General features: G+C 60.2%; 1 protein-coding gene across 1 annotated transcript in view; it reads right to left on the reverse strand.

Moving 5' to 3' along the window:
• Window positions 1-19,928, reverse strand: part of BOP1 (BOP1 ribosomal biogenesis factor) — a 24,850-nt gene extending 4,922 nt beyond the window's left edge. The window contains exons 1-3 of the mRNA XM_034668541.1: window positions 19,916-19,928; window positions 19,527-19,834; window positions 8,380-8,460 (exon numbers count right to left, since the gene is read on the reverse strand). Of these exons, the coding sequence (XP_034524432.1) occupies window positions 8,380-8,460; window positions 19,527-19,834; window positions 19,916-19,928 (402 nt within the window). The remainder of the gene's footprint in view (window positions 1-8,379; window positions 8,461-19,526; window positions 19,835-19,915) is intronic.
• Between the last annotated feature and the right edge of the window lie 1,033 nt (window positions 19,929-20,961).

Here is a 20,961-nt window from a genome sequence, read left to right on the forward strand (position 1 = left end):
CGCCAAAGCAGCACCTGTGACCCAGTGTGCCCTCGGAGTCCAGGGGGGGAGGAGCACAAGAAGGCCCAGCTGGAACAGGCACTGCTGGGCCTTCTCCCCTTGAGTGCCCAGGGACACAGGTGCCACCCAGGGCTCCGTGGGAGTCTGGAAGGCAGGGAAGACACCAAACTGGAAGAGGCTGGGGGACCAGACCAGGATTAGTTCAAGAAACTCTGCCCCTGCCCCGTCCCCAAAGGAAGGGGACTCCCCTGCCCCCCCAATCTGTTTGCCCTGCCATAGCCCCTGCCACTGGCCTAAGGCCTATCGGGCACCTGCTAGCTCTCCCGTGGCCCTGGCCCACACCCCTGGGGCTGCCCACTCAGACCCCCGGGGTGGCTGTGGGCTCTGCAGACAGGAGGCTGGCGGGAGATGTGGGGGCTGGGGGAGATGGCCACGTTGCGGGAGCGCTGGTGGCTGTGATTTACAGCTCCCGCGTGCTTGGTGGCACCGGAAAAGCAGGGTGAGCAGGGAGAAAATGCGGCGCGGCTTTTCCCGATCCCCATTTCCTCTCCAGACAGCACGCGTGAGCTCCTGGGGCCTGAACATCTGGGAAATTTAATTTTACAATTTCGGCTGTGCAGCAGTGTGCTCTCCTCCCCAAACTGCATTGGGAAGCCGGGGTGAGCGAGGAAGGGGTGCTTTCAGCACCCGCCACCTGAGACAGCACCCAGTGGGGAAGCCCAGAGGCGCGGGCAGCAACTGGGTCTGTGGCCAAGCCCTGACACTGCCCCCTCCCCTCTGCAGAGCAAGGACCGAGACAGAAAGACTACGATTCGGAGTTAGAGGCGGACGCCGCTGGGCTATCCACAGAGAGCCCCCGTGGACCTGACTTGGGCACAGGCCTCCGGTGAGGGTGCCCAGCAAGCCAGCCCCGCCTCTGGCTACGGAGGGGCCAACGGACAGACAAGCGCGCAGGACTCTGCACTGGCCCAACAGGCCCAGGCCTACCGGAACCTTCTGCGCTGGCTTCCTACCTGGGTTTTCTTCTGGTCACTACGTGCTGGCATCTTGTGTCTTTGATATGATAATATAAAGTCTGGAAACTTTGTATAATTAAAAACGAAACAGTACTGCCCAACCGCGGAAGCACACTGTTGTCTTGAACGGTTCAGAATCCAGCCTGAGCCCAGCCCTCACGGCGCTCTCTCCGTGCTCTGCTCTCCCTGAGCTCTGTCCTCCCATCTTCAGTCCCCCTGGGCCAGGGGCACCAGTTCTCAGGGAAGGCCTCCACCCTCCAGGGGCTGGGCCGCCCCTCCCAGGCCTGAGGCAGAGTGAGGCCCCTCCTCCCAGCCTGGGGGCTGAAGGAGACCATGAGGGAGACAGGGCAAGGCAAGAACAGAGGAAGCCCACTGCCATGCAGCAGGGGACTGGCCAGTCCGGCCTCCTCTCCAAGGGCCTGCCTGGTACCCAGGCGTCCCTGAAGGGGTAAGGAGGGCAGAACTCGCAGCACGATCATGCCAAGCCTCGGGGCCTCAGCCTTTGCCCAGAGACCCAAGAAGCGGATGCTTGGAGGGGGTGGAGTGAGGGGCACTGCCTGGCATAGGCTTCCAAGCCTGGGTGGGCCTAAGGGTGCAGGCCAGATGGCAGCCACCTGCATTCGCCCCTGGGTGCCCTCCTGGGCCCCCAAACAGGGCTATTGGTCCCACCCCTCCTGGGGTGCCCTGGCTCCCCCACCCCCACGAGCTGTAAGAGGAGCAGAGCTCCACAACCCATGCCCCCCCCCCGCAGGAACCCCGGCTGCCTACCACTATGCCCCACCCTGCCCCTCCAAAGGCCCCACCTGCTCGTGAGGAGGGCAATTTCAGGCCCCCTCCCCGAACTGTGCACAGCTGGCTGACCATTAAAATCCTGCAGGTGACAATTACGGTTTAGTGGCTTGAGCTCTGCTGGGAAAGCAGAGAAGAAAGGCAGGGGCGGCCCAACGTGAGCCACCTCCTCCCCCCAACCCCCCGCTGGCCAGGCGGGCCAGCAGCCTGACTTCCGGCCAGACTGGGTAGGGAATGGCCGAGGGCGCCAGGTGCTGGCCCTGGGCCCTCCCAGCCCTCAGCACAGGCTCAGGGGCCCCTACTGACGCACCCTCCTGGGCCCCCAGGGAGAGGCCAGGTGCTCAGGCCCACGTGGGCACCCCAACAGGGCAGGGCCAGAGCTGCCCCCCTTCTCTGCACAGAGGGGCTCCAGGGAACTGCGAAGCAGGAAACGGTGGTGTAATTTTGGAGGAAACTCTCAAAGCCAGAGCCATTAAGGGCCAGAGGGGGGCTGTGTCCAACGTGATAGAAATATAACAGGATAAAAAGTCGCCACGGCAGGTTCCATTCAGAGAGAAACCCAACCCCAAATTTCCTTTCCCTAATCCTGTAGGAGCCTACAGCTGGCCAGAAGGAGGGGGGAGAGGGCAAGCCCCCGCCCCACCCGCCTGCCCAGAGACGTGGGGGTCCCGATGGGACCTGAGAGAGGCCCTGGGGGAGGTGTCCGGGGGAGGCAGGTGCACCCCAGGGCCTCACTGGGCAAAGGGTGACATTCTGTGGGGAGGGTCTGTGGCCCACCCGCCCCTTACCTACTGTAATCACATTTCCACACCTGAACCTGGGTGGGGGATCCAAACCTCCCTTATGGAGCCCCCCCAAGATGATGAGCACCCGAGTGGGCAGACCCACCTTGTGGACACAGAGCCGCACAGCAGGAGGCAGAACGGGGAGCACATACCGCGTGAGGCCACAGGAGCAGAGGAAGGGACACCCCCTGGAGCCCCAGGACTGAGGGGGTGGCAGGAGGCCTCTGCAGGGGTGCTGCGAATCTGGGAGGCTGGTGGGAGAGGACATGCCCGCTGGGATGGTCCCCAGGGACCTAGCCTGTTGGGGCACTGTGTGCACGGGCCAAGGTCTCCGCTGCCGGGCCTGTGACTCCCAAGAGTGGCTGCAGCTTGGCCGACTGAGGCCTGGGCAGCGGGCCCGGTGCTCCCTGAGCCGCTCCGGTAGCAGCACGGCGGCGGCGGTGAGGGCCTGGCCCGCCAGCCAACAGGAGGGAGCGGAGGGGGTGGGGGAGGAGCACTCCGTCACCCTTCACTGCTCCAGAAATTCAAACCAGACTGGGGGTGGTGGGCCCGGCGGCCCCACTTGAGTCCACTCAGCTCCTCACAGCCGCTGGGCTGGGGGTGGCAGGTGCTCCCTGCCCACTGCAGGCCCTGCTTCCTTTCCAGAATGCTGGCCTCGCCTTGCACCAGGAGGGACAAAGACACAGGGCTCCCCGTGTGCGTGCCCCAGAGGCAGCTGGAAAGGAGGGGCCAGGCCCGCACCCTGGGCCAACAGCCGCCTCTGTGGGCCAAGCTGGGCTGGAAACACTCTGATCGGCCCCGGCTGTCAGCTCCCTGTCCCCGGCCTAGGGAATGAGCTGCTGGCGGCACCACATGATTCATCACCAGGCCCGAGCCCGCAGGCCAGCCGGCCCCCACCCTGCTCAGCACCTGTGGGCTGCCAGGAAGCACATGTGACCCTGTGGGGGCAAGCACCCACCGACCCCTCCAGGTCAGGCACCGAGCTCGGAGGTGCGGGCTGAGGACACAGACACCCCCATGCTCTCCTGGGGGGGCCACTCTGCCCCAAGGACAAGCCTATGGGATGGGGCCAGCAGGGGTCCCCCACCCCCCAGACTGCACCGGACATAAGCAGCAAGCAACTGGCTGATGTGTCGGCTGGGATTTTTCCGCTCTCGATGAGCCCCTCCCCTCCCCCTCCCCAAAGTGGCTGCAGCTGTCAGGACCGCAGATTGGAACTGCAGGTACGGCGCTGGCCCGCTGCCCACCTCCCTCCCGTGTCTGTCTGCGAGAGAGGAAGCCGGCCCACCTCTGGAATCCTTCACTCTCTCCTCGTTCTGCCTCTCCCACCTGTCCCCTGGGAGCGTGGGGTCAGCCGCCCTCGCTCAGGCTCTCTCTTTTCCCTTGCCCCTCTCCGATTACAATGCCGGCAGTGTTCGCTCAGCTCCCCCTGCACGAAGCTCCCGCCTGTCTCCTAGCGCCACTCAGCCTCAGCCGTCCTGAGCCTCAGCGCTGCTCGCTCCTCCACAGTGTTTAATCTCTGTCAGTACCAGGCAGGAGGAGGCGGGGCTTGCGTGCCCCAGGCTCACCTGCTGCATCTGCACCCACCAAAGGTTCCAGTAGGATAAGTCCTGATTCACGGACCAAAGGGGAGGAAGCCAGGTCCTACTTGGCCTCTTCCTGCCTCACAGGCCAAAGCCAGGTGAGGAGCCCCTAGCAGGGGACCAGGCCAGAAGCAGAGGCCATGGACCAGCTGGATGGGCCAGGGTGACCAGGTGGGGAGCTCAGAGCCGCCTTCCCAAACCTTCTCCATCAGACTGCCATTTCCATTTCCCAATTCAGGTAACAGGGCACCTCTGCGGCCGTGGACCCACACACCACCACCTCCATCTGTCCGTCCGCCTCCAAAGTGCTGCCAGCCAGGCCCCCCAGGGCCATCATGTGCGCTGGCGCAGGACCCCTCGGAGCCCACTGTTTGGCCTCCCTGCCAATCCCTCCATGGTTTGGGGGTAGCAAGTCCACCCTCCATGGGGTCTGTGGAAAGGGGAGTGCACCCCAGGGCTGCCCTAGCTCCCAGGCCCTCAGATCCCCCAGCCCCCGCCCACCCTGGTCAGCCCCAGGGCCAATGGGCGTTCCCACAGAGGGCCCCCTGACTCTTGGCTACCTACAGGCAGGGGCTCCCAGAAACCCCTCTGGAATGCTGAGTGTGGGCACAGGCTCACAGCCCCCCTGCAAGGTGGTAGAGACCCGCTCTAAGACCCACGCGTCACACAGCTGCTGCTGCAAGTTGGGCCTGGCCCCAGAGCTCCTCACTGGGCACCCCCCCAGTGTTCCAGAACCTCACTCTGCAGAACTCACCTCAACCCCTGCCTGTGGCCCCGTCCCCAGCCCACTCAGCCGCTCTGCAGTCGCTATCCCTCACCCACCTTTCCCACAGAACCTGCCCTACCAGCCACACCTCCAGCCCCAGGGCAACCCCCCCCCCCAAGCCCCTGTCCCAGCACTCTCCCACCCACCTGCCTGGCTGGGTTCCTACTGCCAAGAAAACTGGCTCCAAGTGGGCACACAGCAGCAGGCTGGGGCCTCCACCACCCACGTGCCCCAGCAGAGGGGGGACGTGGCTCTGAATCAGCCCCACCTTCACCTGCCAGCTGCCGCACTGGGGGGGGGGCAGCCCTGAGAGACCCTGTTCAGTCCCAGAATGCGTACTACGCCGCTTATAAAGGACAGCTGCTTCCACCGCTGCACCCCCCCCCCACTGACCGCCACCCTGCCCTCCCCAGGGGGAATCGTCTCTCCCGACTAAGGACGCAACACCAGGCCTGCACGGGGCCGGTGCCACACGGGCAAGAGAAGGGTGTGCCTCCCGCCCCAAGCGTGGCAGGCCTGGCTCAAAGGTGGAGCCTCACAGCGGCAGCAAGGGGCACTGTGCGGTCACAGGCGTCACGCCCACGGCGCCCTGCGGCCACCTGCAAGGCCGTGGGTCAGACCAGTGGGAAGGGACAGACTTGGAGGCTGGCTGCGGGGGCGGAAGGCCGACACGAGCAGGCTGAGCGCCGGGGCGCTCTCCACAAACAGCTCGAAACCTGAGCTGACAGGCTCCCGCTGCCAGCAGCGACGCAAGCGCTCTGAGCGCGCGGGCGGCCAGGATGGGCGGGGCGGCGGCCCCGGGAGGAGCGGGCCGCCGCCAGCACTGGAGGCAGCTGCCGGTTCAGTAGCTGGGAGAAGCCATTAACGGCCCTTTGGCGAGAGAGCAGAGGGGATCGCGGGCTCTGGATACAGAGAGGCCTGGGCCTGTGTCTGCGGGATCCCAAGTTACAGCAAGGCCAGGGCGCCACGGAGCCAGCCAGGGCTGCAGCCCCGCCCCCCGCACCCCCTGCGGAGGTCTCGCAGGGGATAGGAGGGCCCCACAGTGGACAGGAGGGTGTCAGGCCAGGGGTTCAGGGACTCAGATACGGTGAGGGGGGAGGATGCCTCCCAGCCTCTATGGCCAGAGTTCATAGCCACCCCTCACCTCTCACCTAGTGCTGGCCTCAGTTTCTCCCAACCACTTGAAACAAAGAAGGGCCCAAGGCTGCGAAGGCCGCCAGCCCCCTCCCCTCACCCCGCCCCACCTCCCCAGGGTCCGGGGGCTGGATGAGATCACGTCTGTGAGGTGCCGCTGCCGTGGGAGAGGAGTGGGGTGGACACAGCCTGCGGCTGCTCAGGCCCCCCACCCCACCCCAGGACCCCCACCACACCCAGCAGCACATCCAGGGGACTTGAGCCCCCATGCAGCTTGGGATGTGAATCTGGGGACTGTGGAGGGCAAATGTATGGGAACAGGACTCTCTCCCATGAAGGTAGAATGTCACTCATAAGTCAACATCTGGGGTGTGGGGCTCCCCAAAGCCAGGCCCGGAAGAGGCCAGCAGTCAGAGGGTCCAGAAGCCCCAGCATCCCCCAGCTCAGGCCTCAGATCCAGACCCAGGGCGCGGGCAGGGCAGAGCCAGGGGAAGGGAGGCCAGGCGGCACTCCCACCCCACCCTCTGGCCGCCACACCTCAGCGTCCAGGAGCACCAACCCTGTCAGGACACCTCTGCTGCTGGCCTTAAGCGGGGTCCAGACACCACCGGCCACCTCCAAGGACACTGCTGGGAGAAGAGACTGCCCTGACACTGGGGGTGTCCCCAGACTGTGGGCCCTTATAGGCTCCAAAAACACCACGGCACAGCCACGGGGCACGCCAGTCTCCGAGCCCCGCGCTTGGCACCACGTACCCAGTGGGACCGCTAGCCGCCAGGCTCCCAGGCTTCCTCCCCAAAGCCCACCGCACTTTGCTTGGATTGCAGAGACACCCATGACGTCAGGGTGGAAGAAACCGGTGCCCAAGTGCCCCCAAGCACCCCAGGCACACGTGCTGCTCAGAGGAGGGAAGCATCTGTCTGGCCTGGCGGAGCTCCTGAAAGATGAGCTCTGCCGCCCCCTCGAGCCTCAGGCCGGCTGTGCTGGCAGAAGCTCGGGAAGGCGGGCACCAGGGCCCCCTCCTGTCACTCAGACATATGGGATAGTCATTGCCAGAGGAAGCGGCCCCGCAGCCCCCACTGCGGCTCCAGGCCAGGCCGCCGGCTGGGCTGGGAGGAGCGCCTCCCTGTGGGCAGGCCCGGGCCCCTCCCCCGCCTCTGCACTCCATTTACAACCATCATCGATTTCTCAAAATACCAAATATAAAAAAGTAGCCGACAGGATGTGGCTGCCGACAGCCAGAGCCCCTGGGAGGGGGGAGACAGGCAGGGAGCCGCACCGCGCAGGCCCCCCTTCACCGTGTGCGCCCGCTGCTCCGGCCAGGAAACCAATTTATTTTGTTTTGTCTCTGTTCTCTGAACGCACAGAGACCAGATCGGGCGGGCAGCCAAGGCTCCTGCAGCCGCTGCCAAGAGAGCGCGAGCACGGGGGTGGAGGCTGAGCAGGGTGGGGGCGCGTGCCTCCCCAGGCCCCGGGACAGTCCCTGACAGGCGGCAGGAAGAGCTCCGGAGAACTGCTGTCCCTGCAAGGCCCGCACCAACGCCACTGTCCTCCTCCACCCCCGCGGCCCGCTGCCCAAGGAGGCACACGCCTGGGTGAGCACGGCAGCGCAGGGCCACAGCCCTGCCCATGACTGGGACACACCTGGGAGGGGACAGGCAGGAGGAGACAGCCACCTCGGGCCTCAGAGCTCCTCAGCTTCCAGCCCTCCGAAAGCGGCAGAGACAGACCCACTGGCCCACACACGGGGCGTCTGGATGCCAGACAGGGCACCCCTAGCCCACCACCACGCTTGTCCCTTCAGACCCTAAACTTGAGGGGGCACCCAGCATTCACTGAGGCCCACACCAGCCCACACCTCGAGGACCCCAGGGAGGGAAGGGACAGAACACCCAGAAGCCACCCACCTCCTGCACAAGGCTGCCAGGTGATGCTGCCCTTGGCACTCGGGTCTATCACCCTGGGGGCCCAGCACGGGCCAGCTGGCATCAGGGAAGCCGGCCCTGCCCCAGCCTCCCTGAGTCCACCGAGAGCATGAGCACAGCCTCCACAGAACACGAGGGACCCCGGCATCAGCCACCGCCCCACGGACACACCCCGGGGCTCACCGTGTCATATCCACCCCACCTCCTTCCCAAACGATGACACACACTACAGCAGACATCTATCCCCAACCCCAAAATCACCCTTCTGGACCACAAGCGTGGCCCCTCACAGCAGCCTGACTCCTCTCTACCCTGGGCAGCACAGCCCAGCTGGGGAAGGCGCCCCCCCACCCCTCGTGGAAGAGGCAAGCCCAGCCCCACCTCCTCGTCAGAGCTGTCCTCCGCGTACTCTTCACAGCCCTGCACTCTCGCCACCGCCGTCCTCGGGGAAGGGGTCCCATCCTGCAGGAGAGAAGGGGACAATGGTTATATCAAGACACTGATGCCCTCTGACCTCAGGCAGAGCCCACGCCTGCAGTCCCCCGCCCCCTCGTTGATGGTGGGGCTCGGGAAAAACAAACCGTCCCTCCTGCCGATGTTGAGGCCAAAGTTCCCGCCACCCCCAATCTCTAGAGAGCTCCAACCTGGCCCTGGGCCTTAAGACAAGACCAGTGACACCACAGGTCTACGTGGGCCTCTTGGGCCCTGCCTGAGGTCCTCTGTCAAGGGCCAGACTCATCACCATGTGCTAGTTCCAAGGAAGGACCCCAGGGAAGGGCTGACACCCGTGCCAGATGGGAACAGGAACAGTCAGCAATGAAGCCACCAGCTGAGGGCCCAGCCGCCCCCGCAGCCTTTAACGAAAAAACCGGCTGCAGGGCTCCTGGCCCCATAGCCCATACCCAGCTCTGCCAGGCCCAGGAGAGCCTAGGGTCAGGGAGCAAAGTGGGGGTGGCCACTTCACGACAGCAAGGGCAGGGCAGGGGGGTTACCCACACCTGAGCCAGTGCCTCTGGAAGAGGGCATATGGCACCTGCCGTCAGCCACTGTCACAGGGTCACAGCCAGGAGGCCTCGGTGTCTACGGCAGCTGAGAGCCACATTCAGCCCAGTCGGCCCAGGGCCCAGAGAGGTGCCCCTACCTACAGAATGCCATGATGACACACCCCCCAGGCTGACCCCATCCCACCGGGTCAGGGAGTGGGTACCCCTGAACATTCACACCCTAACCTGGAAAACAGATTCTTCCCTCACGGGGTGGGGGGGAGTCGGGTGTACCGGAACCGGGACTGATGGGGAAAACAGCCCTACCTCTCACTCCTGAGCGGAGTAAAGTACGCGGGAGTAGGAACTCCAGAGCGAGGCACCCCCCCAGAGCCCCAGTTCCCCTGACCGGGCAGGAGCCAAAGGCCTGTGAGGTGACTCTTCCTCTCGCCTGTTTTTTCCCTCAGTATAAGGAGGGTGGGAGACTAAGTTTTTTTCCAGGCCGGGAACAAGGCGGGATTCGGTTTCCATGTCTCCCCCACCCCCGCTCCCCATGCCGCACGCGCTGTGGGAGCCCTGCCCGCCGAAAGTGGGTCAGCACAGCCTGATGGGTGCAGGGCGTGGGTGGGGGGCGAGGAGGGCAGCCCCAAGCTCTCCTCCATCTTTGCCCACAGGGAGCCCTGCCCGTAGCGGCCACCAGAGGACACACCTGCCTCAGGCCCAAGGCCAGGCAGCAAGTCGCCTGGGCAAGCGCCCGGTGCCAGGCCAGGGCTGGCAGGTCCACGGTGCCCACAGCACCAGCCCGCCCAACGGACTCCACCAACACTGGACTCTGGAGAATCCCACACCACTTGCACCTCGGTCACGGACCTTCGTCCTCCAGTACGCCCCACATTGCCCTGTGCTGGGTGTGGCTGGCCCCTGGGGACGGCGTGCACGCGCAGGTGCAGGGAGCCACGGACAGGCCGGTCCCCGGCAAGGAGGGGGCCCCCCCGCGTTGGGGCTGCCAGTTCCCACAAAGAGCTGGCCCCCAGCCCTCCTTGGGCTCCCTCCAGAAGTGCTGCTGCAGGGGACAGGGTGGCCGGCAGGGGGCAGCAGAGCACAGGCAAGGCCCAGCTCCAGGAACCAGGGGAGGCTCTGGGAGCGGCCTACCATGTAGACACACTTGGCGGAGGCTGGTACTGGGCATTTGAAGAGCAGGAACCTGAAGCAGAACGTGAAACACACAAGGGAACACACTCTGGTTTCTCTGCCCACCCCCAAGACCGTAACACACCAGGAGGACCAAAGCAGGGCCCCTGGGGGTTCCAAATGCCTCAATGGCATCTTACCAACGGCCACAGACCCTCTCTGGTCGCATCAGACCCAGCCCAGCCACAGCCCACTGCCACCGCCACCTGCCACGTGACGGCACGGCTCCTCCAGCTCCTCATGCAAGCGGGACCCCGACAGCCCCTGCGGTGGCTCAGACGAGGGCAGCCGGGCTGAACCCTGACTCCCTGCACGGCCTTCCTGTGGGGTCTGCGAGAGTCTCAGAAGGCACAAGGGGAACAGCAGCCACCATACCCGGAAGGTCCACGGGAGGTGCGCTGGGCTTGTGTGCAGCCGGGACACCTGGGAGCAAAGGTCAGATCCGGACTGCAGCTAGTAACACGAGTTCTCAGGGAGCCGGTGTGGGCACGAAGGAGCGTCCACGCACAGACCGGCTGCGGTGCCGCCTTTAAGCCTCCTAGGGGAGCCCGGTGCAGAAGGACCAGTATGGCGAGCTCCGCACTCGCGGCCCCTCTGATGCAGACTGATACCCAGCAGACACACATACAGATTGTAAAGAACATACACCACCGGGGCCTGAAAAGGCCAGAGACACAAAATGAACCCCCCTTCATTTCTGAGGGAAAAGGCAGGGGACTCAGAGGAGGGCCAGGGTTGTTCCCAGAAGCAGGAGCCGGCCCCGCACAAGGAACGGCTGCTTCTGCCCAGCCGATTTCAGGAACACCAGACACTACTCTGTGCTCCCTGCTTCCCCACTGACAACAGATGAGCTTACTGGGATTCGATGCCACCACAGCAAATAGCTGTGTGGGGATGAGGCCAAGGACCAGGACCAGCACCAGCACCAGCACCAGCTCCAGGCCTCATTCAGACGAGCCCCTCGGGCTGGGCGTGGCCATAGGACAAGGTAGGGGGGGCGTTTTATACACAGTGGAAGAATGCTGCTATTTCATCATTTTGTTTTAAAGATTTATTTGGGGGCACCTGGGTGGTTCAGTCTGTTAAGCATCTGCTTTCAGCTCAGGTCATGACCCCAGGGTCCTTGGATGGAGCCCCGCATCAGGCTCCCTGCTCAGCGGGGAGTCTGCTTCTCCCTCCTCCCCCACTCATGCTCTCTCTCTTGCTCTGAGCAGGAAGCTGGACATAGGACCCCATCCCAGGACCCTAAGATCATCACCTGAGCTGGAGGCAGACGCTTCATCAGCTGAGTCTCCCAGGCGCCCCGGGAAAGAGTCTTAAGCAGAGTCCTAGCTGAGTGCGGAGCCCAACATGGGGCTCCATCTCACGACCCTAAGATCATGACCTGAGCCAAAATCGAGAGTCAGACGCTTAAGCAACTGAGCCACCGGGGTGCCCCATACTGTGCCACTGATGTTTCAAACCATGGCTGCAAATCTTTGACTTTCCTCCCATTGAGGGCAGAGGCTATATGATTTCCTCCCTAAATCTGTCCAAGGAAAGCAGCCCAGACCGACAACATGTGAACTCTGAGTCCAGACCATAAAGGTCTTGCAGCTGTGACCTTGGAGCCCTGAGCCCTTTGGGTGAGGATGTGCCCAGTTAGTGCCAGCCATTCAGGTTCCCCCAGCTCAGACATACAAGTGAAGAGACCCCAGCTGTTCTTCCTTAGGACCCTCACCTGAGCCCCAAAACACCAGGTGTGATGAGTGATGACTGTCCTAGAGCAGAACATAGCAGAACCCTGGAGGGGCACAGGAAAAGCTGACGTGCTCTGAGTGTGCAGCCTAATTCTCGGGTGGGAAGCTGAAGGAGGCTGTGGGTTACCCCTAATCCCACTGACCACGTCACTCCAGACATGACACCACCTCACCCTGCCTGAACTCTGATCCCCAGAAATGAGAGTGCCCTAAAATGGCTGTCTGATGCTCACGGCATGGAATGGATCAAGGAACAGCTGCCTGCCTGCCCCATGTGGGTCAATCCCACTCCGGCCGCTGGCCCACATCCTCGGCTCTCTGGCTGGTGCCCAGCCACTTCCCAGCTGAGGTGAGCTCCATTAACCAGCTGGTGAGACTCACTGGGGATGCCCCCTTGCACCCCCCACCAGCCATAACGCCCACATCATGCTACACCAGCGCCCACGCCTGGACCCCAGCACGGGCAGCACCGCCATGGCCTGGGCCCAAGACTCACACAGTGCCCTGCACGGCCTCCTGGCAGTCCCTTCACCCGCACCCCCAGAACTATGCTGAGACCCAGGAAGGCCCCTGGGTCTGCAGTACCAACAGGCAGAACTCTTCTTAAGATACCTGCAAAATACTCCTCACACACTGGGTACCGTTACTACGTCAGCAGTCACGTTCTTGAACATGGCGAGCAATCTCCGAACAACAATGGGAACTTTTGAACAAAAGAAAACAAGATAGGAAAAAACACATATAAGAAGGACCCACATAAACATAACAAGTGGAAAAAATGGCTCTAAACAAGCACAAAAGAAGGGAAAATGGCTTTAGGCACAGAAATCCACTCAACACGAGTAACCTAGAAGAATCATAAAGACATCGCCTTTCCCAGGGCACCACACGGGGCTCCTTCGGAGGACGCGGGGAAGCGGGGACCCTCCTGCCCACTGAGAGGCCCTGGTGAGTGGGAGGCACAGGTGGGGCAGGGTTGGGTGTGCTGGGACAGGGGGAGCCTAAGGAGATTTCCCTTTAAGGTCAATTCTCTCCCCTCCGCTGCCTGAGGGTGGAGGCAGGAGGGGCGCTGGCAGCCCAAGGAGGGTGAAGCAGCCTGAGGCACCGAGGAGAGGAGCTGACACAGGGCACGCAGGGGACACGTGGCACGCAGGGGACATGCGGCACCGGGCTCCTCTCCTGCCTCCTTTCGGGAGGCGTGTGCAGAGTGCTCTCGGGCTGGGGCAGGGGCAGGAGCTGTGGCGTGTGCCCCAGGAGACCAGCCTGGTCGACAGGGACTCAGGTCAACAAGGTCATGGAGCACCAGGACAAGAGAGCAGGCGGCCAGTCCTGAGGGGACCCAGAGACAGGGGTGGGTGCTCTGAGTGGAGGCAAAGGGAGCGAGCAGACACGGGGAGAAGATGTTCTTCCAGCGGAGAAGCACAAGCAATGCCCACGCCCAAAACTACACTCATCCAAAGAAATAAGCAAATGTGCCCATTGCGGCCAGCTACAGCCATGGACCTCCCTGCACCGCACTAAGCCCCCAGACAAGACCTCCGCAGAGAAAGATGGGGCCCCCAAGGCCCCACCCTCCTGAGCACCTACCAGCCCCCCAAATACACGGTGCTCTTCCTCCCCCAAGCTCCTCCAGCCCCTGCCAGCACCCTGACTGTCTGTCAGCCCCCTCTGTCCCCGACTCCCAGAACCTGTGAGAACATGAGTCACTGGCCCGCCGCTAAGCAGGGGCTACTCGGTTACACGACAACAGGGAAGGGAGACAAGGAGAGACTAAACAGCGCCTGGCCCCACAGACGGGAGCCCTCAGCCCAGCAGAATGGCAAGGACCCTGTGGTCCTGACCCCCCATGTGCGGGCCCAGCAAATGCACAGCTGCTCCACCCGAGGGAAGCAGACCGAAGCAACTTCTGAGACCAGGGGAAGGAAACTGAGGGTCAAGGAACAAAGGGGGTTAGGAGGAAGTTCTAGGACAAGAGATTAAAAAGAAAAGAACTAATGGAGACAGCTATTCCTTCCCCATAAGGACCTGCCAGCCCCCTGGGAGAGGGCTTGGGGGCATTTCCTGGGGTCCACTCCAGCCTTGGGCTAGAGCCCCCAAGAGCGGGGAGCAGGGCTCCGGGAGGGGGCTGCAGGCCCACCTGGGCAGAGGCCCAAGTTCAGAAGCGGCACACGCCAAGGGTCCACGTGGCCTTCTCGGACCCACTAGAAGGGGAATGAAGTATAGCCTATGGGGCCTGACCTTCCAGACATGACAGCAACGAAAAACTTTGCGTTTTGGGTGTTCTCAATACAGCTCAGTCCTCACAGAAACACAAGAAAAAATGCCCTTTTTCTAATATAAGAAAATTTAAATCATAAAGCAACAAGAGACTACATTTTCCACGTGTCAGAGTAGAAAAAGACTTTTAACCACACACGGTCTTGGCGGGCATGGGAAGCAGGTGTCTAACGTGGCTGTCAAAAGTGCAAAGCGGCACTTTCCTTCCACTAAAAATCCACTGGCCTTTGACCCAGAGATGCTTCTCAGAACACATCTCAAGAATTGCTTGCACATGTGGGAACGAGCCTCCACGAGGGGATTACGGCAGCACTGCCCACCTGACGGGATGGTCAGGTCATCTGCGGCCCACGCGCACTGCAGACACCAAGTGGCGAGGACGGCCCTCAGAGCCAGAGGGAAGCACAGAAGACAGTGGTAGGAAGCAGTCAGGCAAGGCACTCGGGAGCCTGGATGGCAGAGAACACCCTAGAAAGACCCAGGCACAGTTCTCATCCTCCCACGGGGGCAGGAGGCAGGACAGAGTGGGAGTGACGGCCCTAAGTGATCACTCTGCTGTGTCCTGCGATGCCTGTCATGTAATCCCACACAACCCTTAAAAAGAAGTGGACATGTCTGAATCCCTCCAAAGACACAAGAGGAAGTGGACAGGGAGGAGTTCATATACAGTGGTGCCCAGGGCAGACTGGCACCAATGCGGGCCATGTCTCCCCAGGGCAACCCTGAACACCGGGACCACATAACTACATCTCTCCCCACGGTGAAGGGAGGTGGGGACTCAGGGCAGCCCCACCCAGGACGTTCTCCCCACGGCAAAGGAAGGTGGAGACTCAGGGCAGTCCCCCCAGGACGTTCTCCCCACGGCAAAGGAAGGTGGAGACTCAGGGCAGTCCCCCCAGGATGTGCCAGTGATCCCTTGGCCATCCATTCTCATCCCTGGATGGTTTCAGCAGGATAGTCACGGCCAGTCTGGGATGGCCAGACACACCTGGAACCCATGACTTGTGGGGCAGGGTCCCCTGACAATGACCTCTCAGCCCCATTCCTCCCAGAACAGGAAGGCAAACCCACCAGCTCCCTCTGTGAAGGTCACTCAGCTGATCAGAATGCCTGGCCCGGGTGCATCCCACTCCAGTCTGCAGAGCTTGACTGCGAGTAGCATCTCTTCCTGCCGGCCTCGGTCTCAGGCTGTGTGTCCCTGACATCAGCACACAGCCCCACAAGGAGGCGGGATGCCCTTCAGGCACGTGCAGCGGAGTGGTCGAGGAGTGGGGTGGTGGCCCGCCCACCCCTGGAAGTGGTGGAAGCCTTGACACAGGTTAAGAGGGGACAGAATGGGGAAGAAATAGTGACAGGAACATACGGTGGAAGAGAAGTTAGGGAAAGCCCCATAGCCTGGTGGCTGTCAGCGGCCTGGTTAGAACCAGGTCCCAGAAAGCAGGCACAGGAGTGGAAGGAAGAGTAGCAGGGCATTTTCTGTGGCCACAGAAGCCAAAGTGGGTCCCCAGGAAATCATTACTTCCACTTACAGAAGCAGCTCACCTAAGACTGCTGTTTGCAAGACCATATAGGCAGCTGTGGCCAGGAGCCAAAGAACTCTGGGGGCTTTCCGTTACAGAGCTGGGACAGCTGGGGAAGACACGAGCACAAGCTCTGCCGGCATGGGGCCACGGGACCGATGGCGGCAGGGAGACACTAGTTCTAGAAGCTGGTCAATGAAGGGGGTCTTGGGTTGCTGACCCACCCCGGTGGCAGGACATCTTTACAGAAGTCTCCGTGCAGGAGAATACACTGGAAGTGGTGATGGCTGCTAGCTCGGTTTCCAGCTATGAGGCTGCACGCTAGAAATAGGGCTCAGACCATCCAAAGAGTGAGTGTGAGCAGAAGACGTGGAGGGCGGAGCCAGCTCAACCAAATGGAGGGGTGTAGATGGCTTTTGAGGAACAGGTGGAAAAAGGAGAGATGGGGAGATTTCCTCTAAGGACTGAGAACACCCCCCCACACACTTCAACCCTTTCTCTTGGCCTAGAGAAATTCGAACCTAGTAAAATGACAATCGTGCTTTAGAACAGAAAATACGCCAACAGAGGCCACCTGTACCCCTCAATTAAAGCACCAAAAAGCCAGAGACATGAACACCCAACCAGGGCAGGATCCCGCAGTGGCAGCCCGGGGTGGTATGTGGAACTCAGAACCCCTCACGACTTGTGGGGCTCACATCCAGGATGGCCCACAGGAGACAGAGATGGTCCTCAGAGCCTGGGTGTGAAATGGGAGGAGCCAAGGGGGTGGCACACCGACGCTGCCCCAGCACAGCACACACCAACGGGCCCTGGTCCTGGCTTCAAGCAGGAGCGCAATCGGGCTGCTGTGGAGCCAGGGGCAGCCTTGCCTCCCTCTGAGGACTGCCCCCATCCAGGTGGCCAGAGCCAGCTTCCCTGGACTGAAGGCTGCCCCCTCCTTCTGGAGAAGGGAGGGCTTCAGTCCCTGCTGAATGGACCAGCAAGCAGACCAGAAAAGGTGGCCCTGCAGAGAACACACAGCTTGGCTGGCACAGACACCTGGGGAAGAACCCAGAGGAGGAACACATGGGGAGCTCAGAGGGACCGAGCATGGCCACACCTACAATGAGAGCCCCTCCCACCAGACTCCACTCCACAGCCTCTTGAAATACTTGCACGAATTACCTAGTTTAGAGAACTTAAGTAGGAATTTTTTAAGGGGGGAGGGGCAGAGGGCAAGGGAGAGCATCTTAGGCAAGCTCCACACCCAGCACAGAGCCCCAAGCAGGGCTTGATCTCACAACCCTGAGATCATGACCTGAGCCAAAATCAAGAGACGGATGCTTAACCGACAGAGACACGCAGGCACCCCAAATAGAAAATTTTTATTTAAAAAGTTATTTAAACTTTTTTTAAGTAGGCTCCAAACCCAACACAGGGCTTGAACTCATGACCCAGAGATCAAGAGTCACATGCTCTACCTACCAAGGCAGCCAGGTGCCCCAAAAGTTATTCAATTTTTAAAAATTATTTTTAGGGGCACCTGGGTGGCTTGGTTGGTTGAGCATCTGACTCTTGAATTCAGCTCAGGTCATGACCTCAGGGTCTGGGATCCAGCCCCTTATCGGGCTCCACACTCAGCAGGGAGTCTGCTTAAGACTCTCTCTGCCCTCCGGCTCATGAGCAGTATACACTCGTGCTCTCTCTCCATATATAAAAAAATTAATTGAAAAATTATTTTAAAAACTTTATTCATAAAAAAGGATAAAAACCCCTTTTTAAAATAAAAAGTTAGGGGCGCCTGGGTGGCTCAGTCATTAAGCGTCTGATTCTTTTTTTTTTTTTTTTTTTAAAATTTTATTGATTTATTTGACAGAGATAGAGACAGTCAGTGAGAGAGGGAACACAAGCAGGGGGAATGGGAGAGGAAGAAGCAGGCTCTCAGCAGAGGAGCCTGACGTGGGGCCTCGATCCCGGAACGCCGGGATCACGCCCTGAGCCGAAGGCAGACGCTTAACCGCTGTGCCACCCAGGCGCCCCTAAGCGTCTGATTCTTGATCTTGGCTCAAGTCTTGATCTCACAGTCGTAAGTTTGAACCCTGTGTTGGGCTCCATGTTGGGTGTGGAGCCTACTTTTATTTATTTAAAGGTTTTATTTATTTATTTATGAGAGAAAGAGAGAGGGGGGCATGCACGAGCATAAGCAGAAGGAGAAGCAGGCTCCCTGCTGAGCAAGGAGCCCGATGAGGGACTCGATCCCGGGACCCTGGGATCATGACCTGAGCCAAAGGCAGACGCTTAACGACTGAGCCACCCAGGCACCCCGTGGAGCCTACTTTAAAAAATAATCAAATAAATACTTAAGCGTCTGGATCCTTAACCATAAAAGAAGAAATGAGGTGGAAAGATGATCACCAGCGGTGGTCACCAACTGCAGCATGGGTCACGAGGAACTTCCACTCTACTGAGCACTCCTGATGAAAGATGTAATTTTTATCAAGGAAGGTATATTTTATAATTTTATAAAGTTAAAAAAAAGGAGAAAAAAACAGCTGCCTATCATTCTTCAAACCACGCCAACACAGGTTGCACGCCATCTCTCTGTGCACACCGGCATGGTGACTAAAGCTTGAATGGGTCACGGTTTAAATCTGGGGCACCTGGCTGGCTCGGTAGGTTGTCTGCCTCCGGCTCAGGTCATGATCCCGGGGTCCTGGGATCGCCACCCGCATTGGGCTCCCTGCTCGGTGGGGGGAGCCTGCTTCTCCCTCTGCTCCTACCCCCTGCTCGTTCTCTCTTTCAAATAAATAATCTTAAAAAAAAAGAAAAAAGGTCTAAATCTGACTTTAAATCCCTTCTTCCTAGGAAACAGATCAAACAAGCATGGCTTTTTGGTTTCTATTATGGGAGCAGATTTCTGTATGATTCAAGGTCATGACCTTCAGAACACCAGACCCGTCAGAAATACAAATACTTATAAGCTACTTTCTAAAACATTCCGGAGAGCATGGGGCGCCTGGGGGGCTCAGTCATTGAGCATCTGCCTTCGGCTCAGGGCGTGATCCCAGAATCCTGGGATCGAGCCCCACATCGGGCTCCTCCGCAGGGAGCCTGCTTCTTCCTCTCCCACTCCCCCTGCTTGTGTTCCCTCTCTCGCTGGCTGTCTCTCTCTCTCTGTCAAATAAATAAATAAATAATCTTTTTAAAAAAATAAATAAATAAATAAAACATTCCGAAGAGCAAATATTGTATTTTAGTTGAATTAAGCCTTTCTCTCGTTTTTCTCACTTAAGACCAGAGAGAAGTGCACCCTTCCCCATCATCACAGGGACAGGTACAAGGCCAAAGTCTCAACCAACAAGGCTCCCTGGAATCAGGCTCACGTGTTCGGGTGGCTCCTTCCTGTGTGTCCTGTGAGCTTCCCCCCAGGCAGAACCTTGCACATGAATCCCCACCTCAGGCTTTGCCCCCAGGAAACCCAGCCTACAACTGAAAGTGGGCTGAGTTCCATGGAGAGTTGACATCACACTCACCTGAAGAGGAGGCCCAGGCACATGGATTTTTGGAGTTCCTAAGAACAGGGCACATAACTGTGGTTGAAAAGCAACCCCCAAGAGCTCAGAGCACTCCAGCTCTCACCAATTGTTCCTCTTGGCCCCAAATGTGCCCACAGGTACATCGAAGGAGGGTTGTGGGCCTTGGGATTCCCAAGGAAACTTGGGAGAAAGCAGTGTGGGGTCAGCCCCCCAGAGAGCCTAAGGCCTGGCAGTGACTTTCTGTCCTGGCCACCTTCATCTAGAGAGCAGAACCTACTGGCAGGCCGCTCGCTCACCCACCTGCACCCGCTGCTCAGTGGTCTTCTCCGTCTCGCCGTGGCTCTCGTCACTGCTGACCCCATCCTCTTCCTTGGCTGGGTCATCCTCACTACTGTCGCTGCCGGAATCTTCCAGGCCTGAGAACACACTCTCCTCGCTTTCAGACAGGCCAGAACTGCTGCCATCCTGGAGGCTGGGAGCAGGAGCACAGGCAAGAGAGGACTGCAAGGAGCACAGGGTTGATGACAGCCAGACCCCCAGGCCACCAACCACGCGCCAGGCACCCTGCCGACCCAGGCTCTGCGTGGCCAGCCTCCAAGGCCATAGCCCTCAGGTCACAAGCCTCTCCCTCCACCAAAACCATCCACCCAACCCAGGTGGAACTTTCCTCACAGTCTACCTCCACTGACAGCATAGCCACATGCCCTTGGAAGGGACATTTAATTTCTTGCATCTCACAAGGGAAGGACTTTACAAGGACAACATCTCTTTCTTAGAGTTCAGCTCCCACACTTCCAATCCAGGCTCTCCATCCTCCACACTTCACGCTGGCAAACTCCAGAGCTATGAGGGCACTGGGGCAGAGGCTGGGGCCCGTGGAGGAACAGGACCCTGGAAGGGCTTTTCTCTCTGAAAGAGAAGCCTCTGTATCCAGCTAGACTGAGACCAACAGTTGATCAGTAAATTGTAAAGGTGGGTTGAACAGTGACAAAAATGATACAAGTTTAACTTAAAAACAAGTATATACCTACCCACTCATCCTGTCCTCGGGTAGGGCCCCAGCCTTTTCTGAGCAAAACCCTACTTACCAGACACCACCTCACCCCTAACTCTACAGGACACAATGCACAGTGGGTGAACCCCGTCATTGCTTTTTAAAAATGAACAAGAAGTTGTCGACTTCTAGGGAGCATCTGAGTACAGAATCCTGGATTTCACTGTTTCTCAAGAGTTTACTACTCTCTCACCTAACTGGGCACCCTGCACGGAACGCCCAGAGCGGCTGACCGGCAGGCGAGCAGCATGGAGTGTGTCCCGAAGTGAAGGGGAGTCCTCCAGGACTGCTGCTGGGATTTCTACAGCCCAGGCGGATTGACATCCACAGCCGGCGTGGCCATGCGTCCACTTAAACACGTGTCCAAGGCAGTCACGGGCTCTCTCCATCTCCTATTGCCTTCAGTTACAGAACGGGCCTGACGTGCCAGCAGCGCGTAAATACTGACTGGGGGCGCGGGCACGTTCTGCGCGGTGCGAAGACGCACAATCCTAAGGGTTTCAGGGCCGCCGCACAGGACGCCGCCCCCTCCAGCCGCCCCCTGCGCAGGGATGCTCCCTGCCAAGGCCGCAGGGGACAGGCGACCCCTTCTTCCTCACATTCCCAGGCCCGCCGCGCGCTGGGCGGCCTCGCGGTGGGCGACGAGCCACCACGTGCGGCCCCGGCCCGCCGCCCGCCCCC

Source organism: Ailuropoda melanoleuca, chromosome 9 (assembly GCF_002007445.2).
Source record: "Ailuropoda melanoleuca isolate Jingjing chromosome 9, ASM200744v2, whole genome shotgun sequence".
NCBI lineage: Eukaryota > Metazoa > Chordata > Mammalia > Carnivora > Ursidae > Ailuropoda > Ailuropoda melanoleuca.